Consider the following 18,212-nt stretch of genomic DNA (forward strand, 5'->3'; position numbering starts at 1 on the left):
GAGCTTTATTAATACAGGCTGAAATGTCAAGATTTAAAGGTTAACTAAATCGCACTTAAAACTTTCACAAAGGGTATTAACCGGAACTTACCCACCGCTTACACTGTTGTTCGCTTTCTGCGGGAGGGGCAGCTCTCACGTATGTGCCTTTTGGGTTTAAGCTATAAAAGCTGGCTGGAGCGGAGCTTGCATCCAGCCCCGCTGAGATGGGGGAGCAGCAATCAGGTAGACAGCTGCTGAGGACAGCAAACCACACTCTTGCCAGGTTGCAACTCTGCATGCTTGAGCAAAGGCAAAAGCATCCCTTCTAGGCATTGCGTTTACTTGCAATTTATAGCAGCTAAAAATCACGGGAAATGTAACTAAAACGCCTTTCCAAGGGAGACCAAAACTAACACCGTTTCCATACGCAGAGAAATGACCCATGCAAATAAAAACAAACCAGTCCACAACACCACACCAAGCAAGCTGAACACAGAAAGAGAGCCTCTGGTTACTGACAGTGCCTTGGCGCAAGTGAAACACCAAACGTTCAAAAATACAAACCCAGAGCTTAGGAAATTGTCCATATGATACCTGAAAATTACAAATTATACTGTTCTGTATATGGCTTAAGAGGAATAAAACTTGTATGTACTGTCATTAGCCTACGCATAAGAAAAGATATATAGAGAGATAAAAAGATCTACTGTTTTAGATAAAAAGCACGTATATAAGAGTGTATCAATATTACCCAATTGAAACTGAATTCCTGTGCATTTGATTTCACCCACCTGTAACAAAATGCTGAATGGAAGAGCATGGAATACAACAGACAAACAATCTTCTATTTTATAGAAAGGACAGAGTCATTAAATGTGTTCATTTTTACATTTATTTGATTAAATGGTGTATGCAGCGTTTATCTTTGCAGAATAATAATAATAATGTACAGACACAATGAATGGTTTCGAGACCGGAAGTTAGACACACAGTGTGTGACAATGTTGCATAAACAGTTCTTCCACAGAATGCTTCTATTTCCAGTATTAAAATATATAAAATAGAGCGTGACTTTTTTATTTATTGTGGTGAGGTAAACATTTCTTCCTTCAAAGCAGTGTGCTTCTATGCACCTTCACGAGAACTGCTAACCATACCCTTCTTCATTCAGTCAATAAGTACATACCTAGTGGCATATTTATTGCTATTCTAATGGTCATACATTTTTTCCTTGAGCAATATGTAGAGAAAGGAATGGAGAAGAAAAAACCTACAGTAATTGATGATAGCAACCTATCTATACTATTTGTGTCAAGAGCCAGAGATTAGTGCAGATAATTTATTTTGAATGTAACAGTTTTAATGGAAATGTCAAGAAAAATTTATTTACGTTTTTCTAAGGAGAACACGGTATTGATTAGAGCTGTTCAAAAATCACAATTAAGAATTTATTAGACAAATCTTTACCTCTTTGCCCATTTACAAGACCAGATCATAATATCTACTCATTTGTTCACTGTTCAAATTTATTGATGATGTTCAGCATGTAATTCCTGGGCTGAGTGAGATTTGTACCGAGTTCTTTAGTTACACAAGCCATTTGGTATTGCCTTCTGTTGCCTGAATGAATGATTTGTGTAACTAACAGCTTGAATTTTGACTGTTACAAAAGAATATATAATCAAAATAAATCTCGGTCAATATCTGAGTACTGAAACTTACTTTTTTTTTTTTCTCGTACATATTTTTACTGATTCCTGAGAAATCAAATAGTTTAAAAATGGAAAAATTCATTTGTGTTTTATTCCCAATAAATCAGAAATGGTTTTTGGAAGTTAAATCAATTGAAGAATATTCCATGCTCCTGACAGAAAACTACTTCAGGTTCTCATCTTATTTTAAAACCTCACAGCAGCAACATCCTTATGAAAGAGGTTATTTTAAAAAGTTAGCAGCTGTTTTCTTACCGGCAGACACATCCTCCTAGAGCTCTCTGTATGGCACTGTTACACCTAGAAACACTGCACCTCATTTCCAAAACCTAGAAAATAAAATGAGTCTCATTTTGCCACCTTACAGGCAAAGTATAAGAATGGAAGGTCCTTTCTCTACCAATGATTCAATCCCTTTTCCTGTTGTGAGGTATACTTTGGCATCTATAAAAGAAAATCATCTTAAGGCAAAATGTGTGATTTCTAAAAAAGAAAATAAACATTATTCATTTGAATAAAAATAGATATTGTAAGCACAATTTTTTTACATCACTGTAAAAGTCCATAAAAAATATAAACCATTATTAGTTTGCTGACTCTTTGCAATATAAAAAAATGAATGAAAATATTGTGAAATGGGTGAACTACATGTGTTTGATTAAAGAACGATCCTGCTGATAGAAATCAATTATTAATTTTTGTATCTTATCATAAGTTCATCAGTGACAATTTTGGAAGGAAGGAAGAAAAAGAGCTTTATGAAGTGAAATATTCCTTATTACAACTCTGAGTAACAAAATTACCAAAATTAAATGAAGACATACAAACGTTTCAAGAACGTAGCTGCAAAATTTCTGAAGCCTAACTTGCAAGCCTATGGCCTGAGTTTGCCATGTATCACAAATTAAGTCCACCAACACTGACGACTGCTCAGAAAAACTCCACTAATCCTCTCTGAAATAGCAACAGGAAGGATGTCTTGTGAAACACACGCTTTCCAGAAGAATAATCTTCACGTTGTTATTTTTTGGCCACACTAGCCACTGCCTTCTTTGCTGCATCCTCAAGGTCATTTGCAGATGTGATGGGGAGTCCACTTTCATTCAGAATACGCTGGGCTTCATGTACATTTGTTCCTAAAAAAGAACACTGACTATAATTAGTAATTAATATTACTGAATAAATGAGCATCTTCTATTAAATCTCTATAAAAGTTGTTAATGCTTCACTACAGATCAGTTTAACAACAGATTCGATGAGTGGTTTCGCCTGAGCTGAGAAGAAGGAACTCTTAATTTCAATGACAATTTTGACAGACAATGCGATCTGATAATAGCACCCGCATCCACAGGAAGGGCTTTGTGAAGCTTAGAGGGTCAATCCAACATCCACCAGAGTCAGTAGGGACATCCAGCAAGAACAGTGGATAATGGACCACGTATCAGGCCTTTAAGACACTCAGAAGATTTAACACATTTATTAGCAACAATCAGCTACAGCTAATCAGCTGTCAGTGCCTCAGCAATAACCAAAATTCACCAGTGTTAACTGAAAGCTGCAAAATGGGCTATTGAAAGTCAAAGATTTGGGTAATCCTGAAAATCCCACTGGCTTTGAGCTGCTCTTGAATACACTTTTTTGCATTTCTGCTAAAAAGGGGAAACACAGAGATCTCTGAAGCATTCAGCATGACACCGTTCCCTCCTCTGCCACTGCAAGTGCTCCATTTTGTACATAAAGAACTCAAATTCAATCAACAGACTACATGCACAGTAAAGACAAAAACCCCATACATTAAAAAAGGTATTTCAGGAAAACATGTTTTTCATGTGTATAAAAGACAAGTGCATTGCCTTCCCATATACTCTAGCTCATTCTTGATGGAAGACAAAAGACAAACAGAAAATATAAAGTCTCCAGAACTTTCTCCAGCAAAGCCACGTGACAGTTTTGATCACTGATATGCTCTGCACCGTAGGAGGACTTGGAATCGGATATCCTACTGATATCTGGAGTCCATACTTCAGGATCACACACTAGTCACAACCGCAAGACCCTGAGCTGATCCTCTTTAGGATCATTTCTAGCCCCCTCCTCCATATCAAGTTCCTTGTTCATTTGCCGTGTCAAAGTGCTTAATTACTTTGCAATTCCTAGACCTAGCAAAATGAATTTTAATTATATTCGGAGCTATACACTAATTATACCCTTAATTATTAACCAAGCAAGGAGCATACTCTTTACTATGCAACTTCCACAATGCTCATTTGAAAGGGTGATTTTGGGTTTTTTGGCAGACTTCACAAAACGCCTGAAATTGTACAGCAGAAGTAGGGAGATTCAAAAGTCTGTTTCATCAGCGTGCTCAAGTCAGGATTCCCACTCTGGCACTGAAAGAGACCAAAGACGTCTCTGTCGCAGCAGGCCCCAGCACTTTGTGATAGGAGAGGCAGGTGTCTGGAAGAGGAACGTGGGACCCCATCTGCTAGCTGTTTAAAAGCACTGGCAGAAGAGGTCACGCTTCCCATCGATATGCAGAGGACACACTGTGGGACTTGTGTAGGAAGGTCAAAGACATCTGAAATCTCTGACAGAAGGGGGATTTGGTTGCATAGTAACATCCAGGAGTGTACAGGACTTTTCCTACAGAAAAAAAAGAATATTATGGGCAAAAAAGAGCATAATATTTGATTTTTTTCCAACCATCCTATATAATAATTGCCAGTACAGAACTATACGGGGAAGTCAGAAGGCAGTAGGAAGGTTCTCTTCTTTGTTAAGTTCCTCACATTTGTACAGTGATTCCCATCAAGTCTTGAAGGTTTTATCTATTATTTAGATACATTGTTTATCACAAATGTGATAAACATTTAAACCAGTCAAGATTGTACCGATCTCTCAAATAGGATTCTACAAGACAAAGTGTTGTGAGGAAAAAAAACATGGAAAGAGGAATATTTTCCTGGAAATTTTCCCACAGGGAAAAATATTATGATGTTTGTGATAGCCACGGATTTAAAACTAACTTTTGCTCTTCACTAAGGGGCCAATATTAATTTACTAACAGGTCAGAGCGGGAACAATACATTGGATCTATTCTGCACTGCAGTGATTGCTCTACACACCACTTGTCTAACATGCATTACAAAATCAATACAGAACACAGTCCACTAAGAAGGGAGGGGGGAGTTCATGCAGGCAAATGAAAATATGAAAGCTGAAAAAAAAAATCTCACTGCAGTCAAAAGAGTAAGGATATGCTTTACATTTATTAAATAAAATACTGTTTTATAGGCAGGCCATACAACTAAACATATTTTTCAGCAAGCATTTCCTTTGCTGTAATTTTCTTTTTTTAATGATAGCTTTTTATCCCATTGTGATAAGTGTTTAGATATATGGAGAATACGGAAATTATAATGAGATCCCGCTGAAAGCAGAGGCAAAAGTTTTAAAATTAAACGTTCAGAAAAAACTGGAAACATTTAAGAATCTACAATCTTATTGCAGTAGATGTTAAAATAAACAAATAAATAATCCCACTATTCTAACATTAACCTCCTGCCACTGGATGGTGTCAGAGAACTGTAAACAGAATCTCATACACAGGCTATCAAAATAACCTGCCCTTCACCTACACTGTAGCCAACAGAGAAACAGTGAAAATTCACAGGACTGAAGGCTACAGGGCTTTTGTTGCTGTTGCTGGATTTTTGTTTTGTTTTTTTTTAAACTGGACTCTATTAAGGGAATGGCTTTATAATGAGAAAAAGAAGTTTCTTCCTTCTGACACATATTACTGTCAATGACACTCCACAGAAAAACAGGAAAGATGTAATTTTATCAGCATATACCTTCAGGCTTTTTAATCTAAATATCTCCTTCTGAAACCTGGGTTCTGAAACAACCTTTCTCTCTGTGTACATGCGATTTCTCACGTTTACACTTCTGTGGCCTTGAAATCTCTGCTATCACTAGTAAAGAAAATCTATTCAACTCATTACCTAAAAATCCTAGCTATAAATATTCTATCTAAGCATGTTTCTATAAATTGTAAGGTTATACTAGTACACATTGTTAGAAATGAGTCAAGAGGGCTGCATAGATTGAATGAAACGAAACAAATTAAACACTCCCAATCATACTCCAACAGGATTTTTATAATGTTCATTTATTCACTTGCACTGTCATAAAACCATCAGAAACAGGCTAAATTGCCACTGTTTAATGCTGACGGCTGGAGAGGATGCAAGATTCTGCAATGCCATTTCTAGGTTTTCAAGTAAATGAGATATAAGGGGAGGAAGACAGTTATATACATTGGGTACATCCTAACAATTAGAAGACTACCACAAAAAATAATCTGATCTACCCAAAACATTCTGCTGTGACAAAATATTTCATAATATGCAGTAAGTCTGAAAATTATTATTGACATGAAAACATTGTGACCATGTTACATTATCAATAGCAATGTTTCGGCTTTGATAAGCTACACTGCTGAGCACATTAAGAACCCAATTTCCCCTGCCCCGTCATGGATCCAGGTTATGTCATTTCTGCTAGCCCACAAGCTGGAAACTCATAGACTCCCAGGTCTCAAAGACAAGAGGTATTCGAGAATAAGGGACAAGGTTTGAAGTTCATCCCTAGCTGACCTTCAGTCATCAACATTTGATTTGAGGTCTGGCTAGTGGTAAGCTTTAATTAATAGGGAACCCATGAAGTTTTGGTGGCTTATACATGTCATAGCTGTTGGCTCTGCAGTCAAGAATAAGTCAACTTTCACTGCCTATACCCTTTCTATTCTGTCCACCCCATTTGCCCTTTTCTGTCCTAAACTTTTCCCAAGGAATATTTTAGTGTTTTCCTCTGCCTCATGTTTACAACCTAACTGGGAAAGACACATTTAAATTTGTGCTGAGGGTTTAAACCCAGGATGTCTGAAGATTGATATGAATAAAGTTCTAAGTGTGACTTTGCAATATCCCATTCTTCTCTCTTGGTAGGCAATTTGGGATACTAGAAATCACAGACATACATACTAAACCATATTTGTGAGTAAGATATACAAGCTGGAGCAAAATTTTGCTTGTGTGTAAAAGATTTCTGAATATATTACAAAAATCATTAGATTCTGAAGAACACAGAAGGTCACGAATCACACGGCTGAAAAATATAACAGGAAATTTTTGATTCAAACATTTGAATAAAAGCCAACTTGCTTCTAGCTGTGTTTCAACATATTAAGTAGTTCTAATTCCTCCCAATTCTTCTTGTCCTAAGACCAGAGAAGCAGAGAATTAATTTGCTGAAAGACAGAGAATGTAAAATTTCCAGCATTGGAAGAGGACATCTAATTCACAATTATTTTTTTTATTCTTTCCTCTTTTCACCTAACTCTGAGCTACATAAATGAGAAACAAGGTTTAGCTTCCATTCAGGACTCCTAGTTAGTTTTCACAAAAGTTAATTGAAGTACGTTACATTTTAAAGGGGAAAAAAACCTGCATAAACCCAGCAGAAGTTAGTTTTCTACATCTGTAAAAGATAAAATTTGGAATATGTAGTTTCTCCATTTGTCCATAAGCCTTTTAAACAACAGTAATCCTGCGTCTCAGCTGGTGAGTTCTTTACTGACAAGGCAAGTAAATACATGTAATTATAAAGTTACCATTTTCAAAGAGGAGACTAATCCTTTCTTTATCCACTGGTAAAACAGCTTGTAATTATTATACAACTGAGAACAAAGATTTGTCTACAGAATCCTGCTAAATCAAGACAGATTTGACTGATTAAAACTCTAGTCATCAAGACATTTGTAATACAGTGCATGTGGGCAAAGAGTCTTTAAGTGCAGGTCACAAATCTGTTAAGATTTATGGGAATAATCATGAACCTTCTGTTGGAAAAACATTCAAAATGGAAATCCCCCCAAAGTGCTTGTCCCTTTTTCTCCTTTTGAAGTGCAAAATGTTATCAGAGATGTTTTAAAAAAAAAAGTCTTGGGTAGCCTTATTACTTCCACAGTACTCGTTATTAATTCAAAATCCTTATATGTTTAGATAAGCTGGTGTGAGTTCGAAGAAGAACAACGAAGACGGTTCAGGATCCAGAGGGATTGATTTCGGAGGAAAGATTAAAAGAACCAAATATATATGTATTACTTGGTTGGGTGATTAAGGAGGCAGAGAAAGCAGGAGTTACAAGCTAACCGTTTCTAAGTACAACATCTGAAGGTTGTAAACATCGTAGCTCTTCTTTTAGGATGAACTGATGGGTAACACTAGGAATGAGAGAAGGAATTAAAAAAACTTTTGAGATAAATATTATGCAAAAGTGAGACTTTGCTATACTATTCTGGGACAGAGTTTGCTAAAGAAAATGTGGTATCGCCGTCTCCGGAGCCAGCAACTACTATAGGAGAAGCATCATTACAAAGCTAGTAAAGAGTGAGCAATTATGGGAAGACGGTCAACAAAAGAAGTTCGTATTAAAATCTGTGCTCCACATTCTGAAGATTCAGCTTCGATCTCTGTGGATGAAGCAGCACATGACTCATAAAGGTCGCAGGCACAAGAGGAACAGGCACCACGCAGTCCCCTCTGCAGGGCTTTCTGCAACCCCCAGGCAGAAGCGCTCCTGCTCCACACCTTCTCTTCCAAACTCCACAGTGCAGCAGCACTGGGACTCTCCTCATTCAGCCCAGGGACTGCTTTGCCTCTTGCAATCTCCCAAAAGTCACATTAAAAAAAATAATTCACCCTTACTTGTGTACAATCATGGAAGTATCAAAAGTACTGGTGAAAGGTCAAGAAAACCCGGTGGCAGACCTAGCAGACTGCAGTTTAAAATGAGGAAGTTGATTTTCTTGTTTCTCTTACACGGGTTTCAAATATTGCAATAGAAACAACTTCTAACTACCTTGTTCATAAGGAAAACTAACAGCTTTTCCAATATCTTCACTTTAAAAATAACAGCTGCAATAGATGAGAAGTCTTGCAGATCTGACAGATAAACTTTTTCCCAGCTATGACAGACAGGAAAAGTTTTTTGCTATGACAAAAAGCTAAACATTGCCTAGAGCTGATAAACAATGAGATTTTATATTATGAAACTTTCCTGCTTCTAACCAACATCCATCAGTCTCTCCTTCATCCATATTAAACTACTCACTTACTCTCTTAAGGTGTTTAGTGGTGCTGCATCACCCAAAGAAAATTTTCACAATTTGTTTCTAGAATCCATTTTAGAGTATTTACATTTCCCTGCACTTACCACAGCAAAAGTCTACCCATGTTAAACCGAGAATGGACTCTGGAAAGTGTCAAACCCTGCAGTGAAATGCACAGCAGAACTTTTACAGGACAAAATTGCATGTCACAGGCTATGGTCTCTCCTGACGTGAACTACGTATCATGTGTAATGTAGCACGAGAATGAGGGATGGGAAAACCCTGCTTTCTCATGAAAGGCACAACAAGTACCCCCCTAACCAAAGGAATTCATGGGTAATTGCATCATCATGAGTCCTGGCAACTTTACTTTTTGAAAAGGAAAAAGTCTGGTGCATTCAGAACTTTTTTCCTCCCCCCTCTATCTTAGTGTTAAAAAACACCTTTGTTTTGTATCTCAGGTACATAAAGGGATGCATTTCCTTCTTTCATCACCAACACTGAGTGGTAGGACATTTTATGCTCTTTACATATACCCAAACATGAATATTGATGTTTTTGAGGAACAGGGCTTAAAAAAAAAAACAAACCAGAAAAATCTCTATTTTCCAAACCTACTTAGCGTGAAAAAAATGTTTTAAGCTTACCAGAGTTGTGTGCTTATTTCAGTCAAAGCACTTCCTCATTCAATGGCAGAAGAATCTCCCTTCCTCCTTCAGGATACTTCTCAGAAATTAGAGACAGAACTCTATATCCACTGCCATTATGTTAAAGCCAGTAACTGCTGAAGAGCACTCTTTCTTACCTCTCTATTACTTTTTTGTTTCCAGTTTAACAATGCTGGATGTACTAAAAAAAATATTCCTTACCATTACCAAATCTTCTGGTTTTTAATGGATTTTAGCTGGATTGGATATTTGGGCAGAAGAACATATTACAGTAATCTCTCTCTCAAAAATACTGTTTCTAACATCTTTCTTTTAATTATGCTATTGGAGTAAATTTAAGAAAACTATATATTGCTGCAGGTTTAGCAATAATGGAATTGCATTCAGTAAAAAAAAATCATTTGAAAAAGAAATACCTTCCAGTAAACAGAAACTTGCATCAAAATAATTTCTATTTGCATTGCAAATCTTACAAACAAAACCATAATGCTTTCATTGCAAAATTTCATTGCTTCAAGTACCACCAGGGACCAGGAATACAGCAATATGTACGGAAAGAGCTTATTGACTTCAGGCCATGCTATGGATGAAGAATTGGACACACTCGTATTGTGTGGGACTAATCTGTTTAGAGCTTAGAGATCGAAGAAAGCCGAAGTGGATTACTGTGCCCCTGAGGGACAATTTTTGTCTGAAACCATTAGCACTCACCTTCCAGTCTGACCACCAGAGGTACTTTCAGCTCAAGCTCTCGGCAGGCTTTGGTAATACCATTGGCTATAATGGCACAGTTCACGATCCCACCAAATATGTTTACGAGTATTGCTTCAACCTGTAGGAAAGAAACAGAGCAGGAAACAGGTGGGGTTTTTCTTTGTGTTTTGTTTTGGCTTTGTTTTTCAAATAAATACAGGTAAAAGATCCAAACCAGGGTACAAATTCCCTTCTGTCAAGCAGGTTCTCATTTATGGAAGGTACAAGGCTCACCTCTGTACTTAGAGAACTTGATTCTGAGTCTATTGTTTCTGTCACGTGTAGCAGCGATTAATTGCCTTGGTCTAAACTGGCATGGTAATTAATGTCATAAACACATTATTACACAGAAAAGGCGAATTTCTACTCATAAATATAAGAAGAGATGAAACAATCTATATTTTGGATTTTTCAGTGTTTTGAATAATCATCAGAGCTTGGAGCTCAGAAAAGACAGCGTATGAATGTGTGGATGCACATGCAATTAAATATTCATGCGGACATTTCACAAAACGATCCGGATACATACTTTATCATAAGCAGTACAGAGGCAAAGGTAATATACTTGCCCTGACTTGATAAAGAGGAGTAAAAATCCCTTCTAATTAACAAGGAGAGGCATGTAATGAAGAGCATTCATTACAACAGATTAACTGATAACCTCAAAAAACTGCTATTCATCAGTTTCTGGAAACTGAAATTCTTGCACCCAATTCACAATTAAATTACCCTTCACAACACACAAGACATTAATACATACAAGATATTAATATGGTTTCTTTCCACTTGGTAAGGTAGTATAATATTGAACCCAAGTTCATATACCAGGCTTTCCACCATGGCTTATTAAGTCCAGGGAGACAGCATACAGATGCAGCTATGCTGTTTCTCGTTCCACAGTGGGGCTAATCCACAACATTCAGGGTACTCTACAATAAGCTTCACTGGGTGTCACAAACAAGCTTTGCCAGAATCATGTTGACTCAAAAGACAAAAAGATAAAGAGGAGATTAGGTTTGAAGGAATGAAATATCACTGGATTTCACTTGTGCATGATGTCAACCGCAATTATGCTTAACTCATTGCACAAGATGAACGGATTCACTTTGCCCACCTCTGGGTAGCCAGACTCGTACCAGCACCAAGAAAATTCCCTGCAGTCACGCACGTTTATAGCTCTGCACTATCACGTTTAATATTTCTCTGCAGACAAAATGTGACAATTAACTCCTGTGATGTGCAGTCACACACACAGATTGAAAGCTCACCACTGTTAGTAATACTGCCATCCATAATGCAGCAATAAAAAAGGAAAAAAAAATATCTCAACAAATACTTTACTTCCCGCAAGAAATCATCTCACTCCTTAAGCAGTACCCTAGACTGCAAAAATATCACTTACTAGAAGAATATGCAGTGTTTACATTGCACTGTCGAACTCCAATGCTAGCACTACAGTTGTAAAATGAAGATGGCAACGGGACCACCTCATTGACATCTGTCTTATCACCTGCTGCTCCTTCCAGCTCCAAGACTTTTCATAAGGCCCCCCAAAAGTGGTCAGAACAATTCCCATCTGACCATGCGGGACACGGCCCCATTTTTCCCTCTCGAGCTTATTAGACACCAACTCTTTCACCTAGTTTTCCAGTGCTGATGTGCTAGGATGCTGCCTACCCCTGCTACATGTCTCCTCTTACTATTTGAAGTTAAGATTTGCTCACTCTTCTGGGCATCCTGATACGATAAAGAGAATTCTTGTGTGCCTTTTCAAAGCATGAAACATCTCTAATACTACATAAACACAGCAATAATGAATAATAAACTCCCTTAAAATCCTGATATCCAAATTTCTCCTGCTGAAATTAGGTACGATGATCGAGTACATGACACCAACTGCTTCAGTTCGTAAAGCCTGCACAGTTACAGCCTGCATATGGCTTCCTCATCACAGGCAGAGCACGCTAGGTATCAGAAGGAAATTCATAGTCCAGTCCAATCAAAACACACAATTTAATTCATTTTGTAACTCTTTCTTAAGAGTTTAGACACGGGCCAACACTTTAATGTCATGTTAAATGCATGCATTTACCATTTCAGGGTTTTCTGGATATTAAGTTGGTGATGCCATTGCAATTATTTCACCTTTGCATTGTTACAAAATCCTTAACTCTGTAGAAGCTACCAATGATGAAAAGTTAGAAGGCCCCTTCTCTGCCTTGCTCCTACTGCTTGTGCACATGCAAACATTCTTGGTTTTAGGAGGCAAAAACATGAGAAGAAAAAAATTGAGCCCTTCAAACTCTTACCACCTTAACCCTTGTGGTAGAGAGATATCTACGCAAAGCACTTTGATGTTAAAATATACTGGTGATGGATTCTAACAGCGGGACAAGCCACAGACCCATTCCGCCCTTTCTAATACATGCTCCTAATTCAGGGACATTGCACCAGGCATGTGACAGATCTACTTAACAAAGTGTGTTTACATTATTAGAGATAAGGAGGAGGATTTTATGCCCAGTACAGATATTTTAATTCCTAATGCAGACATTCTCATTTAAGGATCTGCTTTTCAGCTTTCAAGCTGAATTCTAATCAGGTCTTCTAATCCATTGGCAGCAAAAGGAAAAAAAAATGTTAAAGGAAATTAGATGAAGCTTGGATAATTGATGTTTGTATGCTTGGCTTTAATAAAAATACACTGTTAAATTAGAGAGGAGTCTAAAAGGATTCAATCAATAAGAAACTGAATCAGGTAGAGAATTCAATCTTGGGTTTTATTGTAATCTTCCAAATAAGCCAAAAGATCAGTCCAAATGATGCTGAGATTCACTTTAACTCTGCTGAAATTTGTGAACATTGTTTATATATGCTTCTGTAGCCTGACTAGATCTTGCATTTCCAGCTGGAAGAACTTTAACATTCAAACCCAGTAGATGGATGAAAAGGTTTTCAGTATTTCATGTGCACGGAGAATGCACAATCTCTGTATTATTTAAGTCTATGAGAAAAATAAACCTCCCATTGTATACCAGAACCATTACATGCTCAGTATCTAATGCATATGGACTATTAGACATACTAAGGAGAGGACAAACTGTCTACACACAAGACAGGTTACTTATTTGCATTATTATTCTAATAACCACTTTTACCCAACAGCATGCCTTACAAAATAATTTTGTATTTCAATAACATTATTAAGGAAACTAAAGATAGCAGTACATCCACATGTACATCCACCAAAACAATTGATAGATGAGAAATCAACATCAAACGTACTTGCAGCTGATTATGGACTCCTCTGGAGATGTAAGGGAACCCACAATAGCATGAAGACTTCACCCTCAATAGTGGTAACAACCTGCAGTCTGCCAGGTCTAAGCACCAATGCCGGGAAGCAAAAGTGACAGAAACTAAGGGAGTGCTGCATTATCACTGTCTTCGTGCTAGATATGGTATGGAATCTTTGCTAATACTGGAATACCCATTAATCCCACAGCTCCTAAATACTATATGAACCATACCGTATAGCCTTTTCTCTCTTTATATAAGAGATAAGATATACTTCTGTATAGCTATAGCTACATAAAATCTACGTTGCTTTATTAATAAAACTAACAGTTTTCATTTACAGTGATTTTTTGTTAAAGTGAGCCTTGACAAAGCCTGCAGTTCTGCTTTGAATGTTTGGCACCAAAAACCATCCACCCCAAATAAGTGTAATTGTATACTAACTGAAGTAACGGTGCTAGGAGATTACTGTTAGATTTGTATTGGATCACCCACATAATCCACAAGGCTGCCAGGTTCCATGCAACTAAGGGCACTCTATGTACAGCAGAAGCAGCTTTAGCATACCTGCCTGCACTCTAAAAAAAAGATATAGTGCGTGTGTACATTTACTATATTATCGTCTTCTTTTTTTTTCCCTTCTAAAATGTTCTTAGACTTAACAAAATGCACACTGACATCTGATCATCATACACTTAAGGATTAATACAGGCAGCACCTATAAAGCATTTCACCTTTCCTACAGCCCATTTATAAATCTATACACAGGACGTCTCGCTGTCTGCAGCTGCTGCATTCCAGTCTACTGACCTTCAGAGTCCACACTACCACCACAAATTCTGTACACAAAAAGAGAGAGGACAAAAACTTGACACTTCCAAGTTGTTATTTCTCTTTCATTTTCCACCTTTGTTATTACCACAGAACAATTACAACAGGCTTAGGATAACAACACATTGCAGCACTAAACGATGGCAGATACACATGGTAAAGCTCTGAATCTCACATAAAACAGAAATCCAAACACGAATGCAAATTAATTTAGGCTGCGGTTCCATAATCAAAACACCCCCCTCCCATGCCCGTATTAGCATCTCAGCCATGCGGATGCCAAAGCAGCTCCTGGATGCGACGGATCCTGCAGACACATGAACACTGGCCCTGAAGCAAGAAAGAACCTCCGATGTGCTCTTAGGGCCCAGGAGAAGGTGGGAATGTGTCAAGCCAATTGTGAAACCACTTTCTTAGCTATTGCCTTTCAGGATCAGAATGAATATTAGTTATGTACAAAAATGTGAGGCCAGAAATACAACTAGAGAGCTGTCCAATAAAAATCAGACCCCAAGTCACCACGACCATGATTGTACAGCACAGATCTCTTCTGAATACTACCGAAAATATATACTGGAATGTGTGGGGGGTTTTATTATGTGTTTTAACAAAATATTTCAGGATGGCTGACATAATGATAGCTCAAAAACTTGTTAATTATTCCAGTGTTCAGATCCCTTTAATCAAAGTTTCTGCTAGTGTATTTTTCATGAGAAACTCTTTCAAAAAAAACCCCACATTATCTCATCTGATGATGACAGCAGGAAAGACTCACAACAGTTTTCCAACTATTAGCAGTGTCAAATGCATGCCTTGTGACTTTGAATGCATCTTCTTCCTCATATGCACACACAGATGCATGAACACTCACAGTGACTCACACATATTTTATATTATTATAAAATCACCAATACAATCTCTGACCTTCCTGTAAATTCTTGCTCTGAAGCTCAATCCATTTATTTTAGTTGAAAACAAGCCACTCGCCGTCAGTAAAACTGCATCTGCAGCAAATTAAAAGCTATACTAGCAAAGAACCTGCTTAGTTTGCTTTGACTGAAATCTGAAAAAACCACCTTTACATTTCAAGCTAACTGAATTAATTCATTGACCACTCCTAACTCTTCCATCAGCTAAAAGTGTACCCAGACAGTATGCAGCAGACTGTATTTGTCAAGTTTTCTTCTCCAGGGTGCCACAGGTCACATCTTCATGGAAGACAGTGGGTTTGCACGGTACAGCTGGCAAACATGTTCCTGCCTGGAGGCTTCTAGCATTTTTTGAAGTTAAAACATGTATCGTGTCTCCCAGTCCTTCTGGTCAGCGGAGTCTAATTTTGTGTCTGCAAAAACACATTCTTTTACCAAACTAAATCATTAAGTTGCCAGAAAAAAAAAATTGAGAGAAGCAAGCCAGCAGCATACTGCCAGGCATTTGTTTCTTCTTTCCTTCCTTCAACATAATAAACACCAGTGGAAGGATGATAACTCAAATTGCTCAAACATATCAAAAGAATGTATGGAGGCTCACATTGCAGGATGCTGGGACACGAGCACCGAAGATGCAGATGTATTTCCAGCTCATGAAGGGAAAGTAAAGGGGCTGTAACCTACAGCTGGATCCAGACCTCCAGTACTGCAAACGTACACAAGCCTGACAAGCACTGTCACTTAAGACCTTTATATTCCCATTCTGGAATACCCCAGGGAATCCCAGTTAAAAAGAAGGGTATTCACCACTTCTAAAATCAGATATCCAGGTTGCAGCTTGGCCTCACAAAGATCCAGCGGTCTTCATAACAATGACATGCAAGAGCTTCTTTCTCACAGAGCTAGAAGATTGTGGGAACCTTTACCAACGTAAACCATCAAGAACTGCTGCAGTTTAGAGACGTGCAAGGCGAGATACACTTTCATGAACACAACTTTGCCAGCATCGGAGAATCCCAGGAACTTATATTTAATTAGCTACAGGTAAGCAAGGAACTTTCATTCAGCTTCTTAGAGGCTACGCATTGCTTTTATAAAGAAAGAAATCTTCAGCATGATAAGGAGAAAGCGAGTCTCCTTTTTATCTGTTTAGGAGACACAGACACTGAGGCAGAGAGGTGAGGACATTTTCCAAACCCTTTGGAGACGGTTGAGTTTACCTGCATTACAAGTCAAATGCTCTTGTGTCCCAGACAAACATCTATGCCCTATGCCTTTTAACAGTTAGGTAGCAATACTAAGAAAAAAACCAAACCACTGGGTAAAATGGGATGCACAGTTCTTCACTTTGAATCTAATAAGGTGCACTTAATCCTTCCTATTATTCTTTATTCATAATTCGTTTACAAGATTTGTTTCAGTGTGAAAGAAGCAGATTCTCTCCAACTCTCAATGCAATGTAATAAAATGTAATAAAACACAGATGCCATACACTTGCATCTTTACTCTGTATCTTTCTGCTCCAACGGGTAAGTCAGATACAAACATTTAAAAATGTCTCTATATTATTATAACTTGGACCGCAGGTCAAATGTAACTTTTTCTTATCCAGTTTTGAAATATTACTCTAATCCTCTGGCTTTTTATATCAGACAACATTTACGGTTCATTTGAAAATACAGATTAAACCTACTGTATCAGAGCAGTATGAAAGATTTACAAACACAAAACCAGTTGCTTAAAATATCCACTAGAGGACAGTGCAATTCAATGTGGAAGAGGAATATAACAATCTCCTTGGAGAGAAGAGCAGGGTTATTTTTTCCACTTAAAGCCAAACTATCTCATTTTACTTTATAAAACGATGCAAAATATTATTTTGCCTCTTTGGGATGGAATTTTGAAAGTCTGATGGTGATAAATTTAAGTAGGTTGAATCAACAAAAAGCAAAGCAAGAAACCTTGCAGTCAGGTGAAGAAATATTGATACAATGCAATTTTGAATGTTTTATACTATTCTAAAACAGGTCAAGGTTTAAAATTCACTAGTAATGCATCTTTATGCCATAAGAGGAAAGGAACTCTGATGAATCTCCAAAACAAAATTCAGATTTTTCTGTCTGGGGGGACTGGCTGACAGGTAGGAAAAGCAAATTAAGGATTTTCTCCAATGCTGTTTTTTGGCCTGTATTCAAGGGGTTCTTGAGGAATGCAAGTCTCACCAAGAGTGAATGCCCTGTTTCTGCTACAGCCAGTTGTTGTACATTAAGCCCTTTTCTTGAATGGCTGGTGAGATGGCAGTATCTCGCCTGCGTACCAGCCCAGCACTGGAGGAAGGCTTTTTGGAAACGCGACTCCTTCGGTGCCACGCCAAGTCCCTGATACCGCATTTTTGGAAAATCAAAACTTTGTGGCTCCAGTTTCTGATGTGTTAACCTACAGTCTTCATTCTTTCCTGCTTATAGCAAATTCAGGATCTCAAACAGGATACAATTTTATTGGCTTTTGCTGGTTTGAAAATGATTCAGCAACAACCCTCTGCTAATTGACCAGGATCCAGGTTGTGGCCCTTCGATGGGGTAAGAAAAACATGCAGGTAAGCAGGGTTCTGTAGCCGGGAAAGCTCTGGTACCCTTCCACACCAAAGACAGTTTCCAGAATGGACTACCAGGAACATCTCTGTCCTGGGATTTCGTCTTACTCCTCTGTAGCACTAACATAAAAAAAAAAATTCAGGATCAGAGCTCATTAAATTCGTGGTAGGAGATGAAATGAGGACTGGCAGATTACGCACCACAGTATGGTATTGGAAACAGTCCCTGGAGACCTTCCTTCACCCAGCTGCGAGCAGACTGTGTTTGGGGAA

The 18,212-nt window shown here is 37.9% G+C and overlaps 1 protein-coding gene across 1 annotated transcript in view; it reads right to left on the minus strand.

Annotated features, from left to right (window-relative positions):
- Positions 1 to 851: 851 nt before the first annotated feature.
- SUCLG2 (succinate-CoA ligase GDP-forming subunit beta) overlaps positions 852 to 18,212 on the minus strand; it is a 134,388-nt gene continuing 117,027 nt past the window's right edge. Inside the window, exons 10-11 of the mRNA XM_049826875.1 lie at positions 10,248 to 10,368; positions 852 to 2,830 (exon numbers count right to left, since the gene is read on the minus strand). Of these exons, the coding sequence (XP_049682832.1) occupies positions 2,715 to 2,830; positions 10,248 to 10,368 (237 nt within the window). The 3' untranslated portion in view covers positions 852 to 2,714. The remainder of the gene's footprint in view (positions 2,831 to 10,247; positions 10,369 to 18,212) is intronic.

Source organism: Accipiter gentilis, chromosome 23 (assembly GCF_929443795.1).
Source record: "Accipiter gentilis chromosome 23, bAccGen1.1, whole genome shotgun sequence".
NCBI classification, from domain to species: Eukaryota; Metazoa; Chordata; class Aves; order Accipitriformes; family Accipitridae; genus Astur; species Astur gentilis.